The sequence below is a fragment of the Typopeltis vanoorti genome, chromosome 4 (assembly GCF_054136105.1).
Source record: "Typopeltis vanoorti isolate ZY-2024b chromosome 4, IOZ_Tvanoo_1.0, whole genome shotgun sequence".
Lineage (NCBI taxonomy): Eukaryota > Metazoa > Arthropoda > Arachnida > Uropygi > Thelyphonidae > Typopeltis > Typopeltis vanoorti.
The window spans coordinates 58,768,736-58,786,080 of NC_143552.1; the positions used below are offsets into that span (position 1 = coordinate 58,768,736).

Below are 17,345 nucleotides of genomic sequence, written 5' to 3' on the forward strand. Positions count from 1 at the left end.
TTTTGTATATTCCTTCATTTTATCCATTGCTCTTTCTAAATGTGCAATGAAAATGCTTGGTGATATTGTTACTTTCTGCATTATTACCTTCAGGTATATCTTCTAGCTTGATCAGCAGAATGGAAAATGAATCCAGTTATTTGTGGACAATGAAGTCATCAAAGAAGAGACTGCTGTTTGGGTAGCTAAATCTGTAGAAAGGGAAGGGAAATCCAAGAGTTTAGGATGATTTTTCAGAATTTTGGGAACAGCAGAAATAGCAAATGAATATTATATAATGGGGTAAAGAAATCATAAGGCAGAAAAGGGCAAGGCACATCTTAACTGTTTAGATGCACTGCAGAATTCTTTCTCTCACAATGTTGGCACATGTGTGGTTTATTTCTTTCCACCAAATGCCGTTGTTTTTTAAGTGTAGTTAGCAATTTTTAATATTGTTATTTAAAATAAGGAAGCTGTATTCTCCTTTAATTTCATCATCTGATTGTTATAATTTCCAGTTGATCAAATCACAGTATATGTTTGACATTTTTGTTGATTGCATTTAAAATTAATCAAACTTCTAGTAGTAGGCAGAATAGTTTTCAAATATTCTTATTTTTTATATTTTTAATTAACAAAGAATTTATAAATAACTGTACTTTCAGAATTCTACAAGATTATTGTTTATATTTAATAGCACATCAAGCAGCATGAACGAGTACAGCAGCCAGATGATGATTTACTTAAATCATCTCAATGTGAATCAGACTACACTGGAGTAAGTCTAAATAATTATATATAGCATATACATTAAGTCTGTGTAATTACACACACATTCCATAATACACATAATTATCTTTCAGCACAACAGTGCACCATATCATATTGCAAGTGCATTTTTCTAAATCATATTTTTACTCTCTTCACTTAGTTTAAGGAAAATAATGCGACTGACCTGGTCAGAATCATGATTTCATCCTAACAGAACATCTTTGGACACATGGAACATCAGGTGTGAGTAACACCAATGCATGGACTGGTTGTTATGTTGAAGAAAGAATGGTGTAAAATACCTGGGTTGCATTATCGCAAACTGGTGAAGAGAGTACTTGGAATGGTGAAATGTGACTCGACCAAAGGAGAGATCCTGCATGTTGTTGAGATGTGTGCAGTTTAGGTTTCAGGTATGAAGAAGTCTATTGTAACTGGCCAATCTAGGCTTTATTCTGTTCCATTATTGCATTAAATGTCATATGGTCACTCCAGATCCTCAGTGACATATCACAGTAATTTATACAAGGTAGCCTCAAACTGAAGACCTCTTATATTTGATACATTATTAATCCATCTTATTGAAGGTGTTGCCATGTCTGTCTCTTTCCTGATGCTCTACCCTCTGCCTGTTTTGAAAAGTCCACCTTCCATTCCTTCTTTCTTTTTTGTGCCCAGAGTGGTTCAATATTCTTCTATCATTGCTCTAAAAGGAGTTTTAAAGCTCTACTGATCCTCTTTAGAATCCATCTATTTGTCTGCTTTTGTTAATGTATTAGACTTCTTTAGGTTCCAATCTTCACATCTTTAAGTTACTAATGAAAACACAAAATTCTTTTCTGATGTCAGACTTTTCTTTTCTTCTCTTCTGAGGTTCTTTTGATGTTGTCAAGCATCTCCATAGCTCACTCTGTGTTTACATCGCTCTTTAGTTGGAAGGGTGTGAGATCTGAATCTCATCTAGGACGCAAAGAATCTTTATTAAAAAAAAAAATGTCTTCTCAACTGAAAGTGAGTTAACTGTTTCATATGGTGGTAACAGGACTTTTTCTCCCAAAATCTTAGTTTTTTTCATCCTACAAAACAAACTTGCTGATCTAATCTAATTTATTCAGTTAATCCTACACCTGTTTTCATTGATTTTTTGCTCACTCAGTTAACTCCCAGTTAGCATACTAATATGTTGAGGAAGCAAATTTTTCATATTTTATTGCAATTATAGCATTCTTTCACCATAAATGTTTTGTTTTTCTAAACTAAACACCTGGCATACTATTTCTCACTTTTGCATTGAATGCTCCTATAGCAAAGAGAACATCTCTTCTTGGCAGGAAATCCAAAAATAGTGCAGATTTTCATAAACTTCTCACTTTCTTTATAGGCCTATCTGTGTGTAATGCATAAAGTACCATGATTCACAAGTTGATTGAATGAGCCTTCAGATCTGATTAAAAAGTGTGGGCCTCTTTTGAAGAAGTGAACCTGCCTGTCCTTCCAAACACCATGGGGTGCTACTAAAGCTATCCCACAATGCTTCAAATTTCACATAAATAATTAGCTCACTGTCCAGCTTGCTTAGCCTGTATAATATCTACAATAATATTTTTTAAATAATAGTTTCGCACACATGAAATTGTTATTTAAAAATAATATTATGTCTACCATGCATGTCCCCATTAAATGGCTGATGATACACCTCGAATCAAAAAATTAGAAGAATGAAAGAAAATGTGTTGATTGATTTGCAATTCTAATTTATTGCAGAGAAAATAATTATTACCAAATATGAATTAGCATAATCTAAATCTACATACTTAGTAGATTATATAACCATATAAATACATAAATCTTTCTCAGGACACTCATATCTGCGGTCCCTAGTCATTGGTCAAGTGTTTTACTTCTAACCCAGCTCTTAGATCCGTGAGTTAAAATTGGTTTGAACTGTCTTGTATACAGCTAATTTAGTGTTTTGACTAATTTCTCTCGTATTCCATATAAATTAATTCAATTGATTCCTACCATACTGGCTTTGTTGATTCTGTGGTCTATTTCCATATTTAATTTACCATCTTCACTAAAAATTGTGACTAAGTAGCAGAAATGTTTTACTTGTTCCATAGGTTCTCCATTCACATTGCACTTGATATTTTCAATGTTTCTTGCCTATTTTAATTGTCTTTGTCTTGATATTGCTGACCTTCATACCATATCTATTACAACAGTTATTCAATTTAGTTATGGAATCTTGTAGTGGATCTATTTAGAAGTATAACAACATCACCATAAAGCAAAGAGCTGACATTAACACCTCCAATTTTGATATCAGGTTTAAATACCACTTTCCTTCATAATGTGATCCATATAGATAGTGAATAACAGAGGGATAACGTACATCCTTGTCTGACACCAGATTCAACATTAACCATGCTACCGGCCAAGACGTCAAGGTTATCATGGATGCTAAGTGCATATTAAAATTGTAATACCGTTGATATTACATTGAAATATATGATGGATACGAAGCGTATGAGGATGCGTATTTTATCCATAATGGCCGGTTAGGTGATTAAATCATACTCCTGTACTTCCTTCAATTCTAACTGCTGACTTACAACTCAAATAAAGACTAAGTGTTTTTTGATATAATGCCCCATTGACACCATATAACTGTAGCGTTTTGAATGGCTTCTCTCTTGGCACCTTGTCATATGTCTTTTCCAGATCTACAAAACTTAAATACAGATCTTTTTTATATTCCCATGATTTCTCAACAATTTGTCGTAAAGTGAAAATCTGATCCTCACAGCCTCTGTTTGGCTTGAATAAACTTGTTCTTCATTCAGCTTTTCTTCTACAATCCTTCTCAACCATTTCTCAAATATACTTGCATAAATCTTATCAGGAACACTCAGTAGAGAAATACCTATGTAATTCTCGCATTCAGTTTTATTTCCCTTTTTATGTCCTTCTGTCCAAGGCCTTCTGAACTATGCAGTGCAGCCACTGTAAGACTTTTATACCTCATACTTGAGCATTTCTGTTTGAATATCATCTACTCCTGCTGCCTTTTCCACATTTCAGACCTTTGATGGCTTTTTCTACTTCAATGATCATTTGAATTAGTAATTTTTCTTTTTTTAAGTAATTACTCCATACTTCAAGGATATCTTTTTCTCCAGTTTTCATGTCCCCTTTATCATCTCTAATTCCTTTTACGGCACTCTTTCCTCCATTTCTGAGCTTCTTCAACAACCTCTAGAATATCTTGCCACCTATTTGATATTTATTTTCTATGTTGTTAAAAAAGTCTTCCCATGACTTTTGTTTAGCTAATTTTACACAGTGTTTAGCTTTCTTACATTTGTCTCTATTCTCTAAGAGCACAAGCTGACTTATTTGCCAGGAACTTTTGATATACTTTCTTCTTTTCCATCACTGCCTCTTTAACTTCCTGTGTCCACCATGGAGTTCTGATTTTTCTATCCTTGCAGACAACCTCACCACATGCCCCTCTGTCTGAATCAATCAATCAGTGTTTTCTTCAGGGCTTGCCTCTGAATCTCAAAGGTTTGGTTCCTGTTCTCAAACTCATTTTTTCTTCAATAATGTTTGTGTATTTTAGTCTACAGTTTACATCTGAGAGCTGCTCAACTTTTATTTTGGGGGAAGACATCACTATCAACAATAACATAGTCAATGAGACTTTTCTTATTCCTTGCCTCTTCTCTCCATATGAATTTTTGAAAATTTTTATGTTGGAAAATTGTGTTGGTAATAACCAGTCCATGTCCTGAACAGAAATCGAACAGGCATTTGTCATTATTATTAGCTATGCTCCTTTTCTCCAAATTTTCCCAAAATATTTTTGTATATCTGACAATCATTTAGATTCCCAACAAGGACCAACTTTTCATTTTTCATTGTGTCAGTTGCTTCTAAAAGCCTAAAAACATTCTCCACTTCTACCTTAGTAGAAGCATTGTCCAGTCCCCCATTCTGATATTTGCCGACATCACTACTTGAAATTGACTGCCATTCAAGAAGATTAGTCTTGGATTTAATGTTGAATACTATGGCTACTCCTTTTTCTTGATTGTCATTGCCTGAATATAACATTTTGTATTTATTGCTCAGAAAGATCTCACTACTTTTTTTTTTTTTTGTTTTGTTTCAGTTATCCCTATTATGTCGATCTGGTACTGATCTAATTCCATAGCTAGCTCCATTTCTTTGCCATTCAGGTTTCTTTTGTTGATAATACCGATCTTGAACTCTGGTGATGTTGAGTTGGGGTGTGTTTTAGGATTTGTTCCAGTAGCTGACTTTTCGCTGTTAGCCATGGTTCCCTGGCAAAAACAACGGGGGCATTGTTTAACCAGGCGCCACCCCATTTGGCATGAATCACTGTCATGTTGTACTCATTTTATTGGTTTAAGCCAATAAGAATAGAATTTGTCAGCTAAATTCCAAATTGCCAGCCCATTCTCGTTCATTCAGTATCCAGCTAGATGATGTCTAACAGGATGCACCACGAGTACTTGAGGATTGGACATTAGGTCAGAAGCCCTGGTTGGTTCTCTGCATTCCTTTAAAGGTTATATGGAGGTCTCCTTTCAGTTATACAGCTTTGACCCTTAAGTACCCATTAGGTTAATAGGTTAAGAAAAATTGTGGAAAGAAAATGTGGAGAAGAACAAGCTGGGTTCAGGCCATATAGAGACTGTCAGGAATAGATTTTCACTTTTAAGACAAGTAGTTGAGAAATCATGGGAATATAACTATGACATAATCTATATTTCTGTTGTATGTTAGTAATTAGAAAGGGAGGCACATAAGGTAATTAGAAAGGGATCTCCGCTGTCACTGTTCATATATATGGATCGTGTTATGAAGGAAAATAGCATTAACACCCCAACCGGCCATGCTGTCTATAGACGTTCAGCTAAATCTGGATACGATTCTGTAACACCTATTGAATAACATGGATAAGAAGTGCAATTTTTTCCTCACTATTTCATCCACCTCAGCCAGTAGGGAGGATTAAACCTGATATCAAAATTGGAGGTGTCAAACTTAAAAACATTGAGTGCATGTCTCCTGGATTCTCTGTATATAATTATAATCCTTACAAAATTTTTTCAGACTTTTTTTGGTTATAGTTTCCATCAGCCGATAAAAAAAAAAAAAAAAAAAAACTTTAAGCATACAACATAAACCTTTAATTTTGGATAAAATTAAAGGTTTAAAATGTCCAAATCAACTCCCAACCAAGAAGGTTGTAAACTTATAGTATAGTAGTACTATGGATGGACTAATAAATTTATTTACACTATCTGCACCCACACCGCTCCAAGGGAAAAAATCTAGCTCTCGCTGCATTCATTTTCATCTTCAATGGATGACCTCTCGTCCTCTCCTCACCCTCCATGAAATTAAAATTTTCATATACTGGTATGCTGTATAGTCCTTTTGGAAGGCTGTGGGTATCTGTATCTTATTCCATCTCTTTCTGGAGGGACAGTATGAGAAATTTGCTAGCATCTGCAGTCCAGAAATTCACAATCTATCGTAATCTACATTCCACATTCTTGATATCATCTTTAATGCTCTCCTTTGCATCCTCTTCACAGTATCTCTATTACCTCGAAAACCAAGGGACCAGATATGTGCAAAGTAGTCCAGGTGAGGTCATATCAAAGTCTTGTAAAGAGGCAAAACGACTTTCAGTGTTCATTTCAGCATTGCTGTTGTCCTCCAAGTTGTCTTTGCAATCTTTGTTGCATGGCCTCTGAACCAGAACTTCCTATCTTCTAAAACTCTAAGATCCCTAGCCTAGCGTAGTCATTTTCTTCCAGCATAATCCTGCAAATAAAATATGCCATTAGATATCTCACTACATCAAAGCACATAAATTTTACATTTACTAACACTAAACTGACAGTTAATTTTATGTCCACAGTTCCAGATTATTCAAATCATTTTGCAAGTGCTGCATGGCAGCTGCATTCCTGATTACCATGCTTGTCTTTGCATCATCAGCAAATTGCTATATGTCACCAGTTAAATCCTTTCCAGTATCATTAATATAAAGTTTAAATAACAAAGGACCAAGGACTGATCGCTGGGCTATACCAATGGTCATCTTAAATCTTGCAAACTTGCATCTCGTATATAGCACTTCTTGATATGTCATTCAGTCATCCTCTTATCTCAGCTAGTAGTTTATAATCAAGTCCCTTATCTTTCAACTTATGCAATGGCTTCCATGCTGAATCCTGTCAAAAGATAGTTCCCTTTGTCTAACTTAACTGTTATATTATTATAAAATGTTAGCAAGTTATAAACCATGACCTTCCCTTAGTTAAACCCATGCTTATCAACCCATTTTTGTATGCAAACCCTTACCAGCTTTTTCAAAATCTTCGCTGCCACTCTAGAGTTACTGATAAGTTGATAGACACATTAGTCTTTACAACACCCTTATGCAATGGGATATCATTCTGTGCTGAGACTCAAATTATACAGTCAGATCAAAGAAACAGCCAGTTCAGCTGAAAACTTTTAGCATCCATGCTGGTATCCCATCAGTTCCTATTGCTAATTTCATATTCAGTTTATACAACAGCTCTAGTACCTACTCTTCATACATGTGAGTTTTTTCCTCCTATGTAAAGATAGCATTGAGCTCATACACCAGGTTGATAGCTTTTAGCAAAATGTCACTCGTTAGTTGAACAATCTCTTCTGCATCTGCATATCATCTGAATTGACGAGAGTTATTTTTTCATATTCATACTTTCTTTTGCTTGCAGCATAATGATAGAATTCTTTTAGATTGTCTTTAGCTTACAAATCCAGTTTCTTTTCATACCCACATCTAGCTTACCGTACAATAGTTGTAATAACCCTTCTGGTCTACACCTTATGATTTTCTTCACTGATTTTCCCCATTCCAATCACATGATGTGTGTGATTGGAATGGGGAAACACATACTGGCTTTTGAGAGTGGTAAGTGGCTATAATATGAATGAATTCAAGAAAAGGTATGACTCCCTTTATGAGTACTAGATTCCTTGAAATCTCTGGCAATAATAATAATTATTATTAATACTATGCATGGGGTGGGGAATCACACCATACATCGTCCTTCTATTTTTAATCCAGCTTTTCGCATTCATTCAGTTGTTCATACAAACACACCATGATATCTTCTTTATCCAACTATGTTTTCAAATTAATAAAACCAATAAATTCCAACTTTCAATATTCATAGTGGTATACTAGACTGTTTAACTTACCCAGTACCATCAGTTATGAAAGAAACTTGACAGATGAACATGTGAAAGAAAAATTTAATTTGTTTTTATTTAATACTTAGAAGATTAGATCATTAATATTATTAAGAGAGACCTCCAGGGAGTCAGAGACTCATCAAGAGAGGCCACATACTACATGCACCAGCTATCATATTTATTCTTGATTCATTCCCACAGCTTGCGCTCACAACATCCAATGGTAATCCATTCCAATCATGTGCCACCCTATGTGAGAAAAGCCTACCCCTCACCCCCCTTCTTAGCAGCATTCATTCTCAGCTTCCAAGGATACCCTTTGTCCTCTCCCACCCTCCATAAATTGAAAAATTCCATCAGTTGAACTCCTGTATGACCCTTTCAAAGAAGTCTCAGTCTGTCTTCATAATCAGTATTCCATAATCCTGATATCATTTTTAACAATCTACTTTGCACTCTCTCGAAAATATCAGAATCACAACAGAAACCAGGAGACCAGATCTGCGCACAATAGTCCAAGTGAGGTCTTATCAATGCCTTGTAAAGAGCCAAAATGACATCCTTACCTTTACATGTGAACGTTCGTTTCAGTATTGAAATTATCTTTTGAATTGTATTTGCAATCTTTGCTATGTGTGGGGTGGGGAATCACACATACATCTTCCTTCTATTTTTAATCCAGCTTTTCGCATTCATTCAGTTAGTTCATACAAACACACCACGCTGTCTTCTTTATCAAACTATGTTTTCAAATTGATAAAACTGATAAATTCCAACTTTCGATATTCGTAGTGGTATACTAGACGTAGTATACTAGTGGAATATTAGACTGTTTAACTTTCTCAGTACCATCAGTTATGGAACTTCCTGTCTACCAACACTCCAAGATCCCTAGCCTCATCAGTTTCTTCAAGCATAATTCCACCAATATAACACAACATTGGATATCTAATCATGCTGAAGTGAATGACTTTACATTTACTGACATCCATTTCCCACAATTCCAGCCTATTCAAATCATTTTGCAAGTACTGCATATCAGCAGCATTCCTGATTACCCTACCTACTTTCACATCATAACCAATAGCTGTATGTCGCTTGTCAAATTCTTCCCAATATCACTAATGTATAGATTGAATAACAGTAGACGAATTACTGATCCTTGCGGTACACTACTGGTTACTTTTTTTTTATTTATCTTTGTACTGGTTATGGGCAGTACTACCCTTACATCACGTCCAGACTTGATATAGGCCTAAGCCTTTACAAGCGTTTTACCTATGCCTGTTCTAGTTATCATTGTAGTCATTCTCTGGTGGCACTGGTGTGCCCTGTAGGACCCTCAAGGAAAGAACTTTTATATCCTTCTGCGTAAGCCCAAACTGTTTTAAGGCCTTATAGCTATCTGCACTCCATACACCATGTAAAGAGATGGTGGTGATGGTAAACCTCGGAGTTGCCCCATGCTCCTCCCGTATCTAATTCTTATAATAGTTTACCTTATTATTATGGCTATAGGGTACCCTGTTCTCACCACCTGGGCATCAACTACCCGAATACCCAAACGTCACCATCTCTTTTAATCACCAAGTCTGGCTTATGCAGGCCTGCGTGGTCCTATAATGTAGTTCCACCACGGAACTACATTATAGGAAGCAGAGTATGAGGAGACCACGGCGTCATGCCTCCGCACATGGACCCAATGGGTTCGGAAGCAACACTGGGCTATATGAGGCAATATCTCACTGTAGTAGCAGCCAGCCCTACAGTTTGAGTCGTCGCTACCCCATTGACCTGTGAGGGATCGAGTGGGCAGGGCATTGATCCTCGTCCTGATAAGGTCAATATACTCAAACCCAGGGAGTAGTTTGGTGCAGCAGAGATGCCCATCTCTTGTATTCTGCAGGTGCTGACTCAATTAAGGTACCTTGATAATGGGACCAGCATTTAGCCCGCCTAAAGACTTCTTGTATTAATCGGCTATAGAAAGCCTCTCTGCAGATAGGGAAGAAATAGTTCTAACTTCGCGATTCTGGACAGCCGCAGGTGTGGGATCAGCCATCTAAGTGATGGAACCCTGAGCCTGCCATCCTTCACCCTTGTGTGGAAATATGCAGTAGGGATGTCAGGCAGAAATCAGAGCCATGACCTGAATGGACAGGGCTGAACAGATAGCCCTGTCCATTCAGGACAGTACTGACATATATCCTACCAAGCACCAACTTGTGGTAAAAGCAAGGTATGAGATAGTGGGAAAGGAGAAACAAACAGTCTTTGTTGGGGGCTTGAGAGGAGCTTTCCTCAAACAAGCGATCCCAGCTTCTAGGATGGAAGGGACAGAAGACCTTCCCTTTGGGGTGAACATGATACTCAGGTAACTCCCCCTCTTCCAGGATGGCCAAATCATGCAACGGCCTCCCGTGCAGGGAAAACTCTATTGTCTTGACCTTAAGCTTCTTATCACGACCAGAGGGGACAAGAGCTAAAAAGCAGGACTTCTCTAAATTAATAGAAAGGCCTCGAATAGAGAAAAAGTCAACTGCCTGTCAAGGAGTTCCTGCAAGCCTACCATAGTAGAGGCTACAAGAATAAGATCGTCTGCAAAGCCATAGTATTAAAGGAAGAAGTGCCTAGAGAGTAGCCTATATGACTAGGAAGAGAGTGAAAAAACTCATCTATGACACAGTTAAAGAAAAGGGGAGATAGAAGATCACCCTGGTGAACACTCCGCACTGCAGGAATAGAAGTCACGCAGGACCCTGTAGTGATAATGATGGAGCTATCCGAGTATAGCTCCATAACATAGGAAAGAAAGGGTTCTGGACATCCAGCAATAGACAGCGCTCGAAGGAGAGCAGGAAGGGAGACACTATCAAAGGTCTTTTGGAGGTCCAGCAACACCATATATAGAGGCTTAAGGTGGCATCGGGAATCAGAGAGAAGAGAAGAAAATATATTCTTAGCACAGCCATCCGCAGGGACAAAAGTTTCTGTCTATAATCATGCTGTATATTTGCTGCAGTCGTTTAACTAAGATTTTACGATAGTCTAAGTATCACAGGGGAGATGATAATAGGTCTAAAGTCTGATGCACGGCTTGAAGTTTCTTTCTTCGAAATGAAGGTAGTTCTTGAAGCATGTAGGTATGGTGGTATTGCTTTACTGGTTACTGGAAAGGAAAATGTCCAATAAGTCTTGAAGCATCTTTAACGGCATCTTCCGAAGCCTAGCCGCAGGGAAGCCATCAGGTCCAGAGGTGGAGAAATTGGATGGAAGAGCTACTTTGATCTCCTGAATGGAGTCAGGCTGGTATATTTGAAGGGCAGGAATGGACCTCAATATCGTAGGTTGGTCATCATCAGGGAAGTGTTGGAGCAGAAAAGCCTGTACTCCAGAATTTAACAAAATCATCATATAAGTCTGCTAGAGGTGGAGGGGAAGCACCATCAAGGATGGTCTTGGCACATTGCCCGCTATGTGTAAGAAGAGTAAGAGGGCCTATGCAGGCCCTCTATAAAAAGAGGGCCTGCATAGGCCCTCTTAGTCTGCTTCCTATTTGACAAAATCATTGTAGAATGAGATGTAGGCTGATGTTGACAAGGCATCAAGTGTTCAGAGAATGCAGCATGGAGGTAGTCATTTAACTGATCTGTGATATCCATTCCCAGAAAGTGAGTCTGGATGAGAGATTTAAGAATTTGATGGTTATATTCCAGAAAAAGAGGATCGCCTAGAGATGTCAATCTGGGAATCAAAGCCTCTTCTTCAACAGCAGGATGGTGGCTGGAAGATGGGACAGGAGATATGGAGATATTACCTGTCCCTACCTGTGACAGGTGGGCTGCTAATTCTTGAACTAAGGCTTTGTAACTGGCTTTCCGTCTATGACACTTGATGGCATTCAAAGATCTTAATAGGAACACTTTAAATAATGTAAAGCCTCATTGATGTGCTTTATCCCTCGAGCCATCAACTCAATCTCATGAGCGGCGAGAATCTTTTCTTCTTTGGCAGTCCAACGTGCTTTGACGCGCTCAGTTCTTATTGCAGCGTTGGCTTTGGCTGGATGTTTTGAGGTGCGATGCAAGGCCGACTGCGGTGGAGAATGCATGATCGCAGATCTGACATTCCTTGACCGCTGGAACAAGCATGATGAGAACTTGAAGAAATGGGTTGATGACAATCCTTGCAGAGCTTTCTTTAAACTTTCTTCCTGAGGATGCCACTGGGACGGTGGCAGAATCACCTCCAAACAAGAAACAGACATCTGGAATCACACTTGAGTTTCCTGGCGCTGGCCTATAAGAGTCGAAGCCTTCATCTGATGAGTTATTGCAAGCGAGGTGTTTGATGCCAAGGTGGAGACCCACAGGAAGACCAAGGTCTAGGTGGATTGATTCTGTCAGAACTGTCTTAGAAGAATGAAATGTTAGATATGACAATATTAGAGTGCTTACAAATGATTGACTAATTTGGAAGAAAATTGTGGATAGGAGATTAATAATAATGTAAACTTTATCATGTAAGTGCTGTCATAGTAACCTGAACATTCCTTGGAGGTACATCGGGAAATTGATGATATATACATATACGGATTGATCTCTTTATTTTACAATGCCAAAATTAAATTTTTTGTAGGCTCTTCTCTGGTAATTACTCTTATTCACTAACTGCAGCTCACTTATGAAAAATACAACTCTCTGACACAGGACTGCTTTGGTATTGAATGAGAATTTTTGTCCTCTTAAGTTTCTGTCTGATCTCTGATGAGAAACAACAGTTGAAAAGAACTGTGTCAGGCCAGCAAAACTTTAATCAAGAAATAAGACGAACCCTACTTTTTCAAACCCAAAATTAAGAAATCAATATTTTAAACATAAAACAGAACACATTTGATATTTTCTTAAATATTCAAAGTATATTTAGTAATTAGGTAATATTTTTAAGAAACATACTAAGATACATTTTTAGGGATGCATTTTCTGGGCTAACTTGGTTCATGTTCTCATGGCCAGCCCTTCTCTCCTCATGAAGTTGAAGCACCATTTTGCCTTTCCTGTGAAATCAACAATGTTCATTTCTCTTGCAAACCTTTTTGCCTCACATTGAATAAGCTTGGTTGACCCACATATCCCACTCGGCGCTGCTCTATAATCTAAGTCTTAAGCCTCTGCTCCAAGTTTGGCCATTTGCTGGTTTTCCTCTTAAGGCTGCCTTCTTTTTTGGCATATTGAGTAGTTGTCCTTCCTGTTTTCTCCACTGTTTTATCATACACTCAGTGGGAGGAGGTCCAAACTGTCTCTCTGAAGCTTTATTTCCATGTTCTTTTGTGTAATTGATGATTTTTAACTTGAATTTTGAAGAATATGACAATTGTTTTTTTTTATTTTCGGACATTTTTATGGGCTAGTGCTCAAAATATTGTTAATGCATTAGCTTATCCTGCCAACAAGTTGCAGACGTAAGAATGCTTTCAGAGTTCTGATCGGGTTATTCCGAATCAGCCATTAATGATGTCAATCAACAGAGTTAACAAAGGCTAGTGATTGGCAGAAGCCTGTTCATGGAGACAAGGTACCAGTAGTTTTGCCACAGCAACCACTGTTTTCTCAAACAGTTACCCTCCCCGTGTATAAGACAACCCCCAATTTTTGGTCTAAAAATTTTAGAAAAAAAGTACCATCTTATACATGGAAAAATACGCTATATATGTCTTGCAAAAATCTGTAATGTTATCATATAGTTAATAGATTTTTGATGTACTGCTTCATAATTCAGTAACACATTAACACAGGCAGCATTTTGCTTGCTTTACCATATACGTCGCTTCCTCTTTGGAGAGGCGCATTTTCACAATATTTATACAGCATGTTAGTTGCAACTTTTTTTTTGGTAGAATTCTATTTGTAAACTGTCATAATGATTTCAGATATCTCTCAAGTACAATTTTACTATGTATTTGGCAGTTGGAAATTTGAAAGAGCATGTTAGGACAAATATCTTCAGCTAGATTCTAGGTTTAGTGCTACAATAAAATTTTTGCTTACTTGCTTGCATGCAGCATAGTGTTTAAAGGGCTTTGTTTCATTATGAAGTGTCATTCCAATTGTTTCCAGTCACCCTAATAATTGCAAAATATAGTACATTGTATTTAATGATACAATAAAACTACTTATTTTCCTTGCTTCTGTAGTACAGTGTCTGTGTTGGATGGAATGTTTTTCAGCTATAGCAACATCTTCATTCCAATCTTTGGAAAGAATAGATGTAAAAATTCATCTCTTCCTTAATAAAAATTAATTCTCCTTAGGTATCTTCAACAAAATACTAGCATATCCATTTTTGATAACAAAAAAAGAAGAGACGCTGACAAAAAACACTTATAATGAACATAGAATTCACAAAAGATAATCCCCAATGATGATCGGAAAGTATTTTAGCAGTTGGAAGAACAACGGTATGTTGTGCCATTTGATTCTCATCATGACAAGTGGAATCTTTATATGTTCTTTTTCAGTTGAGTTGGCCAATTTCATATGGAGGTAACATGGAAACTCGGGTTTTTCATCCCGCATACAGACAAATCGGCCTTTAGAAAACTTGCAATTTACAGATAAAAAATACTAGTGGTTGCAGTAAGCAGTAGATGGTGTTGGTGTAGATTGAGAGTTGTAGAAATAAGTGCTCTCCCTTGATGAATCTTTGAGCTCATCAAGGGAGAGTATTCCTTGGATGTTTCACATAATAATAATATTACTATGTAAATAGTATAATACTGATCATCAGTGAATAACAGAAAATTCTTAGAAAACCAAGCAAAATATAAATAAAACAGAAATAAATACACATAACAAGCACAACAAATTGTACAAGATGATTTGTTACTTCATTAACCCACATGTATTCCTGCCATGCCTAGATGAATTACCTGATCAACATTATTAGATCATTGGATTAGCCCTTTCCTGTAGTTACTAAATGTATACAGTTAGTGTTTAAAGTATTAATTAATTCAATTATTTAAAGTATTAATTCATTTGCCAGTAATGAAAGTATTCCTATTCATACACCTGTTCTTTCTCTCCCTTAGATTTGCTATTTACATATGGCTTATTAATGTTGATCTGCATATTTACACCTTTTAGTAATTCAAATATACCAACCAAATATAGCAGTTTCCTAATATATTCTAAAACACTCATTTCTCCTTCTACTCAGATTTGGTTAGTTACAATCAAAGAACCCACTATGATATGTGGTGTATCCACCAGTATGCAAACATGAAATTGTGGTGGAGCAAAGTATTTTCTCTCATCCCACCAGATTTCAAATCTATAAAGTTGACATTCAAAATTGTAGCCATTGATGATGATGTAGAAAACCGAAAAGTAAATTCAGCATTTGTAAACCATCTCAGAAGGCTAACGCATATTCATAGTTTTACATTCAATAGCTATTTCACTGAAATTCTTAATCTTCATTTCGCATCATTCACTCTCCTAATTTTTCTCTGTTTAATAAAGTGTTTCATTTCTGTTTATTGCTACCATCAATTTGCCCTTCTAATTTTTTTCACTCTCAATATCTGTTTCTTCCAGTTTTTGATCAACTGTTTTATTTCTAACACAACTCTTAGATCCTAATTTTTTAAAATTAGTATGAAGACTTTTGTATATTGCTAGTTTAGTGGTTTTCATTATTCCATATAAATTTACTCAATTGATTTTCTACTATACCAGCTTTGCTTATTGTGTTGCTGTTTTCATATTTAATATACGATCTTCACTAAAAAATATGTCTAAATAGTTGAAATATTTTACTTGTTCTATAGGTTCTCGATAGAGAATGAAGTTTTCCATGTTTCTTCCTATCTTTATTGTTCTGGACTTTTTATTACTAATTTTGATATCAAAATTTGTTATTTACTTCAGTTTAATTAAAGAATCCTGAGAATTTGCACTGGATTTGTTTAGGAGTAAAACATCATCTACATAAAACAGAGTTCAACATATCCCATTGATTGTGGTATCAGGTTAATGCAGCTTTCTTTGATAATGTGATCCATATAATGAATAAGAATGGGAATAAAGTGCACCCCTCTCTCAAAGCTGATTTTACATAAAATTGCCTTCCTCTGCTTTCTTCAGTTCTAACTTAAAACTTAAATTCAGGCTATGTATTGCTCTGTGTAATGTTCCATTTACCCCATATAACTAAGGTGTTGTGAAAGCTTTTCTCTTGACACCTTATCATATGATTCATACAAAACTTGAATATGATCCTTGTTATATTTGCACAGTTTCTCAGTTTGTTGTTGTAAAGTGAAAAACTGATTTTGACCACCTCTCCCTGCTTGTTCAAGTTTTTCTTGGTTTCTTCTTAAGTACGCTCATATAAATATTACCTGGAACACCTCTATAAATCCTGGGAATGTGAGAACTCAATTCCAGTTTTCTGGAAAATTCGATCTTCTGAACTATTCAGTGCAGCTAGTGTAAAACGTTTACGCCTTAATATTTGAGCATTTTTGGTTGAATAGCCTTTCTAGTTTAAGTATTGATAAGTACTGCTAATTTTATTCCTCTTGAATATTTTTAACACTCTTCTATGACTGCTTGTTTCATTTACCAATCTTTTAAAGTAATTACTTTAGACAGCCAGAATATCTTCATGTTACATTTATCATCTGATTCCTTTCACTGTGCCCCCCCCCCCCCCCATTGAGGTGGATGAATTGTAGGTTCTTAGGACATTGCAGAATCTCAATGTAAATATAGCTCCATGATTAGATGGGATATCAAGCTTGGGTTTTATCAGGATGTGCAGTAGCAAATTACAGATTACAGGAGTGGTGATAAAAGTACTGGAAAAATTGGTCAAAAAGAGAATTCAAGAATGGGTGGATAAAGATATGATACTGTATGAGCAGCAACATGGCTTTGTGAAAGGTCAGTCATGCCTTAGTAATTTACTAACTTTTTACAATAAAGTAACGGCTACATGATGATGATGCTAGATTTTGTGAAAGCATTTTGACAGAATACTACGTGAAACTGTGTTATGCAAATCAGGACAAATGGAGATGAACATGACCCTGGTTAAGTGGATATGAGGATGACTGCTGGACAGATATTAAAAAGTGGTATATGAAGAGGCAGAATTGAGACAAAAACAGGTGACTAGTGGTGTGCCACAAGGTTCAGTGCTAGGTCCATTGCTGTTTAATTTGTACATAAATGATATAGGAAATAACGTGAAAGGAAATATGATGATGATGCAAAATTAGGTAGAGTAAT

At 36.5% G+C, this 17,345-nt stretch overlaps 1 protein-coding gene across 1 annotated transcript in view; it reads left to right on the top strand.

The window, feature by feature from the left end:
- The window catches only part of LOC150107342 (uncharacterized), a 243,496-nt gene that overhangs the window by 223,563 nt on the left and 2,588 nt on the right, over positions 1 to 17,345 (top strand). The window contains exon 10 of the mRNA XM_090391207.1: positions 680 to 760. Within this exon, the coding sequence (XP_090247333.1) occupies positions 680 to 760 (81 nt within the window). The remainder of the gene's footprint in view (positions 1 to 679; positions 761 to 17,345) is intronic.